The sequence below is a fragment of the Diachasma alloeum genome, unplaced genomic scaffold (genome assembly GCF_001412515.2).
Source record: "Diachasma alloeum isolate Michigan unplaced genomic scaffold, Dall2.0 Dall_scaffold_00340, whole genome shotgun sequence".
NCBI lineage: Eukaryota > Metazoa > Arthropoda > Insecta > Hymenoptera > Braconidae > Diachasma > Diachasma alloeum.
In genome coordinates, this window is record NW_021680479.1 from 266,607 (window position 1) to 280,675 (window position 14,069).

Below are 14,069 nucleotides of genomic sequence, written 5' to 3' on the forward strand. Positions count from 1 at the left end.
AATTAACAGAAAAACAGAGCTCGATGAAATATCGTTTGAAGTAATAGGTATCTATGAATATTCGATCAATTAATGAAAAATATTGGACATGAATAACAAAATTAGAAGCTCATCCTATATTTGGGAATTGTAAATAATAAATAAAGCAACAAGAAATAGCAATTTCAAGTGATATTTCATCATTAAAAAAACAACAGACAAAAATCAGAATGAGGACTTGAGGACGAAAATATATTATCAGTGTTTGTCGCTATTTTTCAGACAATGGCGCCTGATAATCGCAATGTACAAACTTGAGATTGGATAAACGATGAATGTGATGGTGGGCAGAAGAGCATTCCGGTGTCACACGAAAACAACTAAAATATACGATCAACATTCCACAATACCGAGGGGATTATTTGAGTTAGACGATATTACGTTGATATTGCATTATATGCACAAACGTTTGCAAGAGATTAATGATAATCGAATAGAATGAGGACAGGGGACTCTTTGTAAAACACTCAATAAACGATTCTTTTTTCATTAATCAAGGTTTTTTTCATTTTTGTATTATTGTATTATTTCTGCATTATTCACCCTTTAAGGATGTCCAATTACTTCGTTCAAATCAGCAATTTTTCAGTTGCTAAACAGAATAAAACATACCTGATTCAAGTATATTTTATACTCGAATGGGGGACGGGTCTTTCAATTCGAGGATGATTATTTCGTATGAGCCCGGGTTGTACCAAGCGCCCTCAAGTGTAATATAAGGGTCAGACATTAAGTGTGAGAATATAAGGGGCAAAAAGGGGAGGTTAAAAAATGAGGGTCGGAATATTAGAGTGAAAAACTGAGGGCCTGAATGTAAAGGTGAAGGAATGAGGGTCAGAATATTAGGATCGAAAACTTAGGGTCAGAATATAAAAGTCCAAAAAGTGGGTGTCAGGCAATGAGGGTCATATAAGGGCTAAAACGGTGATCAAGCATAATATATGACTTATATTTAGACCCTCATTGCCTGACACCCACTTTTTTTACTTTTATATTCTGACCCTAATGTTTTGACCCTAATATTTTGACCCTCATTTTTTAACTTACACTTTTTGACCCTTATATTCGGACACTTAGTGCCTGGCCCTTATATAACACTTAAGAGGGCTTGCTACAACCCGGTCCGATACAAAACAATCATCTTCGAATTGAAATACACATCCCCCAACTGAGAATAAAATATACTTGAATCAAGTATATTTTATAGTCAATTCAGGTTTATTTTTTTCCGTGAAGAGGCTGTTAATTTGATTGATATTGCAGTTAAAAAATACTCTTGGTCTATTGTATAAACTCTGAAGAGGATTTCCCCCCGAAAAAATTGCCCGAACTACTTGGATATCCTTAACACGTCTTTTTTATTGGCAGGGGTAAGTAGACGGTACACAAAGTGGCACTTTCTTGTTCAAAAAATTAATGAATACTTCATAATTGAAATTATGAGTCACGAATTGATGTCTCTCCGGCTCCCCAGTAATTGAAATACCAATTGTCATCGTCATATCATTAATTCACGCTTGTAGAAAATTATGTTGGCACAATTGTCGATGGAGAATGAGCAGAAAAAAAAGTATAAAAGTTTCACGAGCACCGAAAATACATGATAAACTGATATTATAGGATGAAGATAAGAGAGACGGAAGAAAAATCGACAAGATCGATGAATTTCCTAGTGAATTCGAGTGTTGCTTTTGTACCACCAAGGTATTTACAAATATTAACATTATTTTCATTAGTTGAGTAACAATGCATCCAATTAAACTCCCATTCCCAGTAATAGACTCATTCCCTCATAAAATGTCGTTAGCACCGATGAGAAATGATTTTATTATAAAAACCGAAATCGATTTAGAAATGTCCTCACTCCGTGTCCAGCGGTGTGCATTCACCCTCTTCGACAAATTTCCAAAAATTAGTTGATGCCTCGACTGATGGACACTCGGAGGTGAGTTCAAGTCCGTTCTTACACATTTGAACACAAAAGATGTTGAAAGATCTGAATGACGGGTAAGTGTCACGAAAAGGCACTGATTGAGAGGATTATCGAGGAGTCACGAAGATAGATATCACGATGATGCGCACATCTCCACATTTTTAATCCCCAAACAGAAAGAGGATCAATAGAAAAAATGATATTCACGAAAAACTGAAGAATCACTTTTAATCGTCGATATCTCGAGATCTGTAGAGTCGAATTTCCCGATGTTTTCTTATTTTGAAGATATTTTTTCGGACTTCAAAATGAGCTGCGACTTATTTAAATTGCTTCGTCGGATCCGGAGATATCGATGATTCAAGAAGATTTCTTTTACCAGCCCTTAAGGACGTCACATCGCTCTTTTTTCCAGTACCACAAGTATCTGATGGGAAATTTCAGCGAATTTTTTTTCAATTTCATATTTGTGTAGAAAAAAAATGCAGGCATGACACATTATGAAATTTTCATTTTTCAATATCATTCATTTTTTATTTAAACGTAGTTTCTCGTGAATTACTATTGACTGGGCAACCGAAATTTTTTTTTAAACTTACTTTTTAAATTGAATTTTAAATTAAACACATTATAGTGGATTTAGAACAACATAATTACCACAATTCCGAAAGAAAATAAATTATTTCCAACCGAAGAATGTCAATTTTCCATGTTAACACTCCGTTGGTCGCGCAAAAAGATAATGATAAATTTGAAAGATCTAGGAGAAATCTGAAAAAAATCAAGAGTGATCTAGACCGCATAATTGATGAAGGCCGATGAAATTTCTCATATTCAGTGTAATCGTTAATTATATATTCGAGCTCAAAGTTGCCATGTTTTTCTAATAATTTGGCTTATACACGGAGTTTTGGAATAAAAATTTCAAAATCCAACTACTGACGATATTTTTGGCGGATATTTTCATTGACAGGGCTTCTAGACCCTTCAAAATAAAATGTCAAATTTTTTTCAAATTTTTCTGAGCCTTTACTGCAGTGTAATTTTAAAAAATCGAAAAAAGTGCGGCGCGGTGCTCATAGCGCGACTGACGGAGTGTGAAATCGAACGGCCCGTCACGCAACATTGCCGGAAACTCACTGAACGCGCTCGGGTAGTGCAGAGTAAATTCGGCAACGTTGAAGCCTAAATAACGCGACGGCGTATTCCCGCGGAGGAGACAAAGTCGCTGAGTCGCGTAGAGTGACCAGACTTTGAATCCCTCATTCACATTATAATTGTTTTTTTTCAATATTTTTAAACGATTTTTTTGCGTATTCCGCATGACCCTCCGCAGAATCAATCGTATGGAATTTAAAATCAAATTTTTACAATAAATAGAAAAGAAATTGAAAAACAATCGGCGAATTTATCCATCAAATATATCTGGTCCTTGAAAAAAGTGATGTGACTTCCCATTTCCAGAAGAAAAAACGAAGCCGTTGGAAAATGAATAATAAATTTTCCATTCCCGTTGAGACCCCTTTCACCATCTAAATCAATTTCTAGGAGTACAAAGACCACCGGGACGCCGAAGACATAATGCCCCTAGCCACCAGTGACTTCAGTAAAACAATCCGCCAGGAATTGCGTTCCCTGCGTGACAGTAGTATCGAAACGAGTGGTTACGCGGATCACATGTCATCGCCGTTGCGTTTCGCGACATTACCCCCAGAGACAACGAGTAACACCTCCCCATCAACGAATTATCAGCCAGCAAAGCCAGCCTACAACGATCGCGGTAGTGTGGATAGTTCCGGGACTTACGCAAGTTGTCAGACTCATCCATTTCACTCGCAAGAGATGCTTGGCGATGGCGATGCAATAGACGAGGGTGACAGTAATCTCTACATCAATCCATTAGAAAGTGCTGACAACAAGTGTCGGGACATAGGGGTTAATAAATCCCTCGATTCATCATTATTCACTGGTGAATTCTCCAAGAGTGAAGGGGGAAAGACAACTGATACTTTGCCGAAGCACAAGAAAACTAGGGTAGCTAAGGTAAGGGATTATGAGGAGATCATTAGGGAAGTTCTCAATAGCTCAGTTGGACGAGTAACAGGCGTGGCACTGAGAGGGTTCTGGGTTCGATTCCCGGCTTGGGCTGTGCAATTTTTTCTTTCGTTAATTCTAATGCTCTTTGAGTTGAGGGCAGACGAAGGTCATATGAAGGTTGAACGAAGGTTATATGGAGGTCACAAGGGGTAAAATGAGGGTTATACGAAGGTCATAGGAAGGTTTTACGAAGGTTATGTGGAGGTCACATGAGGTGAAATGAGGGTTATATGAAGGGCATGTAGGATCATGTGCGGGTCATATTAAGGAATGTTTGGGAAGTTCTGGGTAGCTCAGTTGGAAGAGCAGACGGCGTGGTACTGAGAGGGTTCTGGGTTCGATTCCCGGCTTGAGCTGTAGAATTTTTTCTTTCCTTAATTGTAATGTTCTTTGAATGGGGGGCAGATGTAGGTCATATGAAGGTTGAACGAAGGTTATATGGAGGTCACAAGGTGTAAAATGAGGGTTATACGAAGGTCATAGGAAGGTTTTACGAAGGTTATGTGGAGGTCACGTGAGGTGAAATGAGGGTTATGTGAAGGTCATGTAGGATCATGTGCGGGTCATATTAAGGAATGTTTGGGAAGTTCTGGGTAGCTCAGTTGGAAGAGCAGACGGCGTGGTACTGAGAGGGTTCTGGGTTCGATTCCCGGCTTGAGCTGTAGAATTTTTTCTTTCCTTAATTGTAATGTTCTTTGAATGGGGGGCAGATGTAGGTCATATGAAGGTTGAACGAAGGTTATATGGAGGTCACAAGGTGTAAAATGAGGGTTATACGAAGGTCATAGGAAGGTTTTACGAAGGTTATGTGGAGGTCACGTGAGGTGAAATGAGGGTTATGTGAAGGTCATGTAGGATCATGTGCGGGTCATATTAAGGAATGTTTGGGAAGTTCTGGGTAGCTCAGTTGGAAGAGCAGACGGCGTGGTACTGAGAGGGTTCTGGGTTCGATTCCCGGCTTGAGCTGTAGAATTTTTTCTTTCCTTAATTGTAATGTTCTTTGAATGGGGGGCAGATGTAGGTCATATGAAGGTTGAACGAAGGTTATATGGAGGTCACAAGGTGTAAAATGAGGGTTATACGAAGGTCATAGGAAGGTTTTACGAAGGTTATGTGGAGGTCACGTGAGGTGAAATGAGGGTTATGTGAAGGTCATGTAGGATCATGTGCGGGTCATATTAAGGAATGTTTGGGAAGTTCTGGGTAGCTCAGTTGGAAGAGCAGACGGCGTGGTACTGAGAGGGTTCTGGGTTCGATTCCCGGCTTGAGCTGTAGAATTTTTTCTTTCCTTAATTGTAATGTTCTTTGAATGGGGGGCAGATGTAGGTCATATGAAGGTTGAACGAAGGTTATATGGAGGTCACAAGGTGTAAAATGAGGGTTATACGAAGGTCATAGGAAGGTTTTACGAAGGTTATGTGGAGGTCACGTGAGGTGAAATGAGGGTTATGTGAAGGTCATGTAGGATCATGTGCGGGTCATATTAAGGAATGTTTGGGAAGTTCTGGGTAGCTCAGTTGGAAGAGCAGACGGCGTGGTACTGAGAGGGTTCTGGGTTCGATTCCCGGCTTGAGCTGTAGAATTTTTTCTTTCCTTAATTGTAATGTTCTTTGAATGGGGGGCAGATGTAGGTCATATGAAGGTTGAACGAAGGTTATATGGAGGTCACAAGGTGTAAAATGAGGGTTATACGAAGGTCATAGGAAGGTTTTACGAAGGTTATGTGGAGGTCACGTGAGGTGAAATGAGGGTTATGTGAAGGTCATGTAGGATCATGTGCGGGTCATATTAAGGAATGTTTGGGAAGTTCTGGGTAGCTCAGTTGGAAGAGCAGACGGCGTGGTACTGAGAGGGTTCTGGGTTCGATTCCCGGCTTGAGCTGTAGAATTTTTTCTTTCCTTAATTGTAATGTTCTTTGAATGGGGGGCAGATGTAGGTCATATGAAGGTTGAACGAAGGTTATATGGAGGTCACAAGGTGTAAAATGAGGGTTATACGAAGGTCATAGGAAGGTTTTACGAAGGTTATGTGGAGGTCACGTGAGGTGAAATGAGGGTTATGTGAAGGTCATGTAGGATCATGTGCGGGTCATATTAAGGAATGTTTGGGAAGTTCTGGGTAGCTCAGTTGGAAGAGCAGACGGCGTGGTACTGAGAGGGTTCTGGGTTCGATTCCCGGCTTGAGCTGTAGAATTTTTTCTTTCCTTAATTGTAATGTTCTTTGAATGGGGGGCAGATGTAGGTCATATGAAGGTTGAACGAAGGTTATATGGAGGTCACAAGGTGTAAAATGAGGGTTATACGAAGGTCATAGGAAGGTTTTACGAAGGTTATGTGGAGGTCACGTGAGGTGAAATGAGGGTTATGTGAAGGTCATGTAGGATCATGTGCGGGTCATATTAAGGAATGTTTGGGAAGTTCTGGGTAGCTCAGTTGGAAGAGCAGACGGCGTGGTACTGAGAGGGTTCTGGGTTCGATTCCCGGCTTGAGCTGTAGAATTTTTTCTTTCCTTAATTGTAATGTTCTTTGAATGGGGGGCAGATGTAGGTCATATGAAGGTTGAACGAAGGTTATATGGAGGTCACAAGGTGTAAAATGAGGGTTATACGAAGGTCATAGGAAGGTTTTACGAAGGTTATGTGGAGGTCACGTGAGGTGAAATGAGGGTTATGTGAAGGTCATGTAGGATCATGTGCGGGTCATATTAAGGAATGTTTGGGAAGTTCTGGGTAGCTCAGTTGGAAGAGCAGACGGCGTGGTACTGAGAGGGTTCTGGGTTCGATTCCCGGCTTGAGCTGTAGAATTTTTTCTTTCCTTAATTGTAATGTTCTTTGAATGGGGGGCAGATGTAGGTCATATGAAGGTTGAACGAAGGTTATATGGAGGTCACAAGGTGTAAAATGAGGGTTATACGAAGGTCATAGGAAGGTTTTACGAAGGTTATGTGGAGGTCACGTGAGGTGAAATGAGGGTTATGTGAAGGTCATGTAGGATCATGTGCGGGTCATATTAAGGAATGTTTGGGAAGTTCTGGGTAGCTCAGTTGGAAGAGCAGACGGCGTGGTACTGAGAGGGTTCTGGGTTCGATTCCCAGCTTGGGCAATAGAATTTTTTCTTTCGTTAATTCTAATGCTCTTTGAGTGTTCTTGAGGAGGGCACATGAAAGTCATATAGAGGTCATACTAAGGTCATGTGAAGGCCTTAATGACAGAAAAGGGGGAAATAAAAAAGAATACAAAACATCATCACATGATCCCTCATTTCTTCCCAATTCCAGAGTGCAGGACGCCGTCAACAATCGCCCACAGATCCTGAAGCAACTCCAACAAACACACCGCACGACATAACATCCACCCCCGAAGACAACAATAATCTCTACGCAGATTTACGAAGTGGCCGGCCTACTTCCACAACAACAAACTCATCGCTGACGAGTTTAGCATCAGCAACTCGCCTCATAAACCAGCAGCTCTTTGGCAATCTTAGTGGTACTAAGCAATATACCGGTAAATGATTTTAAAAGAACTAAGAACTTCCAGCCTAGTGAATTATTCCAGATAGATTGATTAGAACCAAACGATAATTCATTTTCCATAATTTCTGATACTAATCAGCAATTTGCAACAACACGCTTTATTTGAAATGTCACTCGCTCAGTATCACAATTGTTCATTACTGTAAATAGGTGATTATTGTAAGATAATTAATACGTGATGAATTTAATATTAATAATGTTGAAGACATATCATTCCCTGCTTTTTACGTCGTAGGTGAACGATAGTTGATTATTTCACTTGTTATTTCCACAATCGTTTAGTGATATGAGAGAATCAGGTAGATGCCAGAGGGATGTTAATTATTAGATACAAATTATCATTAATTAGTTTTAATTTTAAGTGATAGTGATATTCACGCACGCACTGTTCTCACAGCTGTTGTCATTCAATACCAGGGGAAATGATGAAATCTTTTGTAACACAGATAGATTTATTGCTCGTAGGCACTATTGAAACTAGTTGCGTTGATGAATGGGCACGCGTTGGCAAATAGGCCGTGCTTTGTTATTAGAAAAAAAAATACTCACATTTTTTCCGGAAAACTGTTTCAATCATCATGCAAACTCATGTATATATGTAAATTTCACGACCAAATGAGTGGAAGAAGAAGGAACAGAGGAGGACATTCATGAGAAATTGTTATCACTATTGCTGAGTATCACGAGAATTGAAATGTCTCCAATTGCTCGATTACTTGATGAGGCTGTAGCTCTAGATCTGCACGCGACCACAAGATATTAAACAATTTGTATGCAACATTATTATTTCCCATGTTGATATAATTTTCGCTCAATGACCAGGTGATTCTGCTCATTATTTTGATTAAATGTGATTAATGATGACGTCGATGAGTGAGATACCATGTTAATTGTTTAATGGCTGATGTTGATTATTGACAATTAATCGATCGTACAATAAATTTTATTTTTTTATCGGCAATTATTGACATCAACCGTTAACGTAACTCGGAAAATCTAGATTTAGTTATAAGTTTAAATCGTAAGAATGACATTGTACGACTGAGTTTTATTTATTTTCAACAGTGATATTTAGTTTGTTCCTCATTTAATCGCTGATCTTAGTCATTTTTGCACACATCAGGATCAGATTTGCAACGAAGAGATTGATTAATAAACGATGAATGAAATTATTTTTATCCAGTAGTGCACTGCATCATTCCTCCCTTCCTCGTTTCACGGGATTGTTTATTTTACTGTGGCTGTGTTGTTCTGATATTGCAGGAGCAACTGGGAATAAGTCCCAGTCGGTAGACTCTATCGACAGTGAGTCGTACATCGGGGATCGAAATAGTCGATCGATATCGAGGAAAAAAGACGCCAGGAGAACTTGCAGCACTGATGATGTTGACGATGACACTGAGCAGTTGATTATCGATAACTCAAGTCCGAATATGAACACGATACGCATCCGGCAGGCGCCGTTTTTCTCGAGCCAGATGATCGGAGCGCTGCTCAGAAGCAATAATAATGTTGAGTCGCTCGATTCACCGGAGAGGGACGTCACCAAGAGACTTTCGAAATCGATAAGCGATTATCGGAATAATGAAATGCTGGCGGACGAGGGGAGGAGGGGCCGCCGGACGCAGAGTCAGTCGGAGAGGGACACGGAGCCGATGCTTGCGAGGCCGCCGAAGCCCTCGAGAAAACTCGCGAAGAAAATTATGGCTCAAGAGAGGAAGAAGTCTTCGGGCACTAGCGATGACGGGTCTGTCGATTCCGCCGCTACTTGCATTCCGCTGGAGCCGCACAGGCGGGCGTCGCAGGCGGCGAAGAAGAAATATTAAGATGCGATTTTGGAGTTGATGGGAAAGGAGTTTGAGCGCGAGGATATCCAACTACTTTAGCTATTTTTTCTGCAGTGAAATGAATTTTTATTTTTGTAGCCGAACACGGAGAGAAATAGTCAATGAAAATTACGTATCTTTTTCGTAATTCCCGAGTGAAATGTGGTTGTAGGAAATTTTACGGAACTGTCGCGGAATTTTTCCGGAGCGTTCCGTAATTTTTATCTGAATCTCCTGTGAAAAATTACGGTACCGTCACTTAAATTTTCTGAGTCGATTTCGTAATCGGTGAGTGAATTGTGAGTTCCGTAATTTTTACTGAACATTTCTCTCCGTGAACGTCAGAGCATTCATTTGAGCCCCGTTTGACCCAAAGTTTCCGGACTTTTGCAATGATTTTATTATTTAAACATTGCAGGTCTCAATTTAAATCTTGTTTTCGAACCGTTAGAAGATATTTTTTAAAAACTGGATAAAATTGGAAAGTTTACTTTTGAAGGAAGATTGATGAAATAATTGAAAAATTTATGATTTATCAACCGGTTCTAATTATTAAAGAGAACTCCTTCCGTGGGCCTTTCTGCGGTCATGTCCAGCTAGAAATTACATAATTAATCGAAAAGTCTGGTCTCCAAACGCGTCCCTGCGACGGGTCACCTGCGCGGGGATTCCCCGAGGGATTCCCCGCCGTTTCATTTAAGCTTTAGCGTTGCCAAATTCACTCTACACCGCCAGAGCGCGTTTAGCGAGTTTCCGGCAACGTCGCGTCATGGGCATTTCATTTAACATGAGAAAAAATAGTTCATCTATTCGAAATAATTTGTTTCCTTTAGGAATTTCGGGAAATATCTTGTTCTAAAAACTACAATCATTTTTTAGACACTTCAATTGACAATGTTCATTTTTTTTTCAATTTTTCCGGTTAGCTAGTCAATTATAATTAAAGAAAAACGACGCGCCGCGGGGTTTCCCTCATAGAGTGACCAATCTAGGGTTGAAATTGCAATGTAAAAATTACGATTTTTGAAAGTTACAAGCATTTTCTATAAATAATTTATAAACAATCAATTTTCCATCATGAAAATCATTTGTTCGAAATCCTAACAAATTTATTAGATTTAAAATCGATTTCATGCCTGAAAAATAAGTTTTTCGGAAGTTTAAACAAATCAAATTATTTATTTAGAAACAACGAATGTCTAAAAAAATGAGAATTCTGTGCAAAATGTCGTTTGAATGACCCTGAAGATTCATGATTTTTTAAAAAAATTTCTTACGCAACTCAATTGACAAATTTGATGATTGAAAATAGTTGAATCTATTCTGTGATCTGTAACAAACTGTAAAAGATACTTGGATATCCTTAAAGCCAATGAAGGGAGATTATGGGGGATTGTTCCTCTTTATTTACTTTGTATTCATTTTTTGTCTCGATTTCATCAATTATTCATTTGAAATCTGAATTAATTTTAAAGAAGTATGAAAAATCTTCAAAATGCCGTCAGATTTCCGAATTTCACTCTGCGGTTCTCCAGATATCGATGATTGAAGAAAATTCTCTTCGGATCTTCGATTCTAAAGTCAAAGCATTTTCGTGGAGTTTATGTTACCCATATGTGCCTTGATATTTTACGTACGCAAGCGACTTTCATTGAAGAAACAAAACAAATTTCTGTGATACAGAGAATCCCCCAAGATTGCTTTTGCATTTGCATATAATTTGCGGTGTCAACTGATTTATTGTGTACTGTACCCAGCAGATATTGTAAAAATTGAATTCAACGAATCAGCACAGTGTTAATAGCACAAAATTTGTGAATAGTGAAAAAGTAAAGCCGAAACTACAGATTTTAAAAAGCACAAGAGGTCCATTTCTTCCTCCTTTTCATGAAAAAAAAATGATCATAAAATCGTTTGAAATGGAACATTTATTCGTGTCCTCAATCCAAATCATAACGAAATCAACATTCATCAGTGGAGTAATCAAAGAATTTTTATGGATTCAAGCAAGATCTTGGTCGTCAAATTCCTGCGGTCTCCAGCCTTCAACAGGATTCGCTCATACTCCCTCGTGATTCCGGGATGCCTTCGCAACTGTTCCAGAAACCATTGACTGGGATATCTAAAAACCCATCAATTCCTCGTAATCAACCCATTTCACGTAATTATAATTACGTAAAATCAGCAGCGAAGCGATAAAACAATTCAAGTCGATTTTCCCTACTAGTCAGTTTCAATTTTTTTTTATTGTTGTTTTACATCGTGTCGACTCGGTTGACTATACACGGAGAGATTTTTTTTAGAAAAATTCTAGTGTGCTGTCCCCTAACGCCGGGACATAACTTGGGGTCGTCGAAAAATTCATAAGTGGCACCCTAATTTTTGGTGGGACTCCGGCCACTTTTTCGGGGGATTCCCGTAAAATTTAGTGTGCCACATGGGAATTCTCCGATGACTCTCTCTTATGTCCCAGCGTTGGTGAACAGCGCACTAATTTTTGGAAGGATTCTCACAAAATTACGATGTATTTTTTTCTCCGTGTAGCACGGGAAAAGAGGCTCGAAGTGACGGCCAGAAAAAAAATCCAGTGCCGGCACTAGAAATTTTATTGGGGAAAACGTGAATTTTCCCTGTTCAAACCAAAGTGTAAATACTAACGGTTAACGAAGTAGTTCGATTCCACTAAAATATAGTGACGTTTTATAAATCAGAACTCCATTGTTAAAAAAATTTAACTGAATTTTCCAGGAAATGACACTGAATTCAATTTAACGGAAAAAAGTTCATGAAACCTCAAGTTTTCCTGAAAATTCAAGGAAATTCCTGATTTTTCAGTGGAAGAACCATGAAAATTCCGACATTTCAATAAGAAATTGCCCTGAAATTTCAAAAAATTGAAAATTCAACGAGATTTTTACTTGAATTTTCCTAATTTCCATTAATTTTCATGTAACAATTTAACTGAAATTTAAAATTTCCATGAATTTTCCCTGAAAACCATGAATTTTGAATGGCAAAATTCTCTGAAATTTCAATGAAACCGTCACTTGTTTCATATTTCAAGGCTAAAGCCTGAAAATTTCAGTGACAATTTTTTAACAGTGTTTAATCAATTTCTAAGAGCCAAGACGACTTGAGTTGTTTCACCGTTTTGTTACTGAGATCGTAACAGACCTCTTTGTTTGCCGATCCAACTGCACATCCTTCATTTCTTCAAAGCGCTGATCCCTTTTACCAAAGTCTCGTGCTGTCTGAAGATTTCCAGGTCGAATTCCCCTGACTTCACGTGCACGGGCGTGTGCTCTCGACAATTGAGCATTCCCCCGGTTGTATTTTTCCTCGGAATTCTGTCCGTTTATGGTCCTCAGGTATATTACGAGGATCATCAGAAGGGCGATGCCCTGAGGAAGAAAAGTAATTCAGTAGCGAAGTGGTAAAACGGTTTAAGTCGACTCATCTCCCAGTTGAGTTTTTGAGTAATATTTCCGAATCTAAGCGAGATAGCGAAATTTTTGTAATGACATTTGTTGTAGCACTCAATCGGCTCCACAAAAAAGGTTATAACGAAAATTTTGCTATCTTCCTTAGATTCCGAGATATCGATTGAAAAATGGCCAATAGTCAAAATCGACTTGAACCGTTTTACCACTTCGCTACTGAGATATTTTATATTTTTATTATATGATATTATATAATTATAATATATAATATTATTGTATTAATATTATTATATAAAAAATATCTATAGAATATTTTTTTTTTGTATAAATTGGGCCAATTTAAGATATTTTTTTATATATTTTTCAAAATATAAATTTTTCCGTGTGGGTCAACTGCCTAAGCCTTCAATTTTGATGGATGTAGAAATCAAAGACATGAGGAACCTTAAACCAAAGATTCCTGTTTTTGGAAGACATTGAATCAAGGATTCGCTCTTTCCACGTCGTAAAATACGACTCCAAAGACTCAACAGCGTGACTTTGAAATAAAGTAATCTCTTTTGAATTCGTTTAAAAGTCGAGCGCGCCTTTGAAACCGCCGACGGATTTTCCTCAGTGTGCGTGATCCGGGGCTTGCGTCATGCCCCTGCTCTGATGACATCACCAGAAACGAGCCCATACCAAAAGTGTACTTTCCACACAGGAAAAACGAAACTCTGAATTTCAGACCCTTGCGCAGACATTTTTCAGACACTAAAAGACGTCTGAATAAAATGGAAATTTGTCTGAACTTCAGACGAACAGATTTCTGAACACCTCAATTCGCGTTTGAAATTCAGACAGATTTTCATTTTATTCAGACGTTTTTCAGTGTCTGAAAAATGTCTGAAGGTGTAAGAAATTCGGACATTAGTTTTTCCTGTGCAGTCACTTAAAATTATTAAAGCCTCGAGAAAAAAAATTGTGCGGCAGGATTTGAACTGGTGTGGGTATTGAAGCAAGAATAATACTCAATTCGTTCGAGCACTGTACGATCCACGCTAGTTAATATCCCAATGATCTCACTTTCATGAAGCAATCGGACTTGTTCCGGGTCTGCATTCCACCAAATGCCACAGACTGAGCAACGAAATGCCACAAAAAACGTCGCGTTATCAGTGAAAATGTCTCGTCAAGGATGTAGCATTCCTTTGTGACATT

The 14,069-nt window shown here is 38.9% G+C and overlaps 2 protein-coding genes across 4 annotated transcripts in view; one reads left to right on the forward strand and one right to left on the reverse strand.

Annotated features, from left to right (window-relative positions):
- LOC107040724 (potassium voltage-gated channel protein Shab) overlaps positions 1-9,533 on the forward strand; it is a 32,927-nt gene extending 23,394 nt beyond the window's left edge. For 2 of the 3 annotated variants that reach the window (XM_015260930.1, XM_015260931.1), the window contains 4 exons: positions 1,660-1,743; positions 3,521-4,015; positions 7,346-7,574; positions 8,867-9,533. In XM_015260930.1, coding sequence (XP_015116416.1) covers positions 1,660-1,743; positions 3,521-4,015; positions 7,346-7,574; positions 8,867-9,429 — 1,371 coding nt within the window. In that variant the 3' untranslated portion in view covers positions 9,430-9,533. The remainder of the gene's footprint in view (positions 1-1,659; positions 1,744-3,520; positions 4,016-7,345; positions 7,575-8,866) is intronic. The other variant, XM_015260932.1, reaches the window with a different exon arrangement.
- A 1,840-nt stretch (positions 9,534-11,373) lies between these two features.
- Positions 11,374-14,058, reverse strand: LOC107040707. Its single transcript, XM_015260910.1, has 3 exons — positions 13,935-14,058; positions 12,604-12,830; positions 11,374-11,551 (listed from the first exon to the last, which is right to left on the reverse strand). Exons 1-3 carry the CDS (start codon positions 13,968-13,970, stop codon positions 11,413-11,415), a joined length of 402 nt encoding a protein of 133 aa, XP_015116396.1. The 5' UTR covers positions 13,971-14,058; the 3' UTR covers positions 11,374-11,412.
- Positions 14,059-14,069: the final 11 nt, after the last annotated feature.

Coding starts and splice junctions, on each gene's coding strand:
- LOC107040707 (XM_015260910.1), bottom strand. CDS start 13,970: ATGCAGACCCGGAACAAGTCCGATTGCTTCATGAAA. Junction 12,831..13,934: donor AGTCCGATTGCTTCATGAAA/GTGAGATCATTG, acceptor TTTCTTCCTCAG/GGCATCGCCCTTCTGATGAT. Junction 11,552..12,603: donor TTGGATCGGCAAACAAAGAG/GTCTGTTACGAT, acceptor ATGGGTTTTTAG/ATATCCCAGTCAATGGTTTC.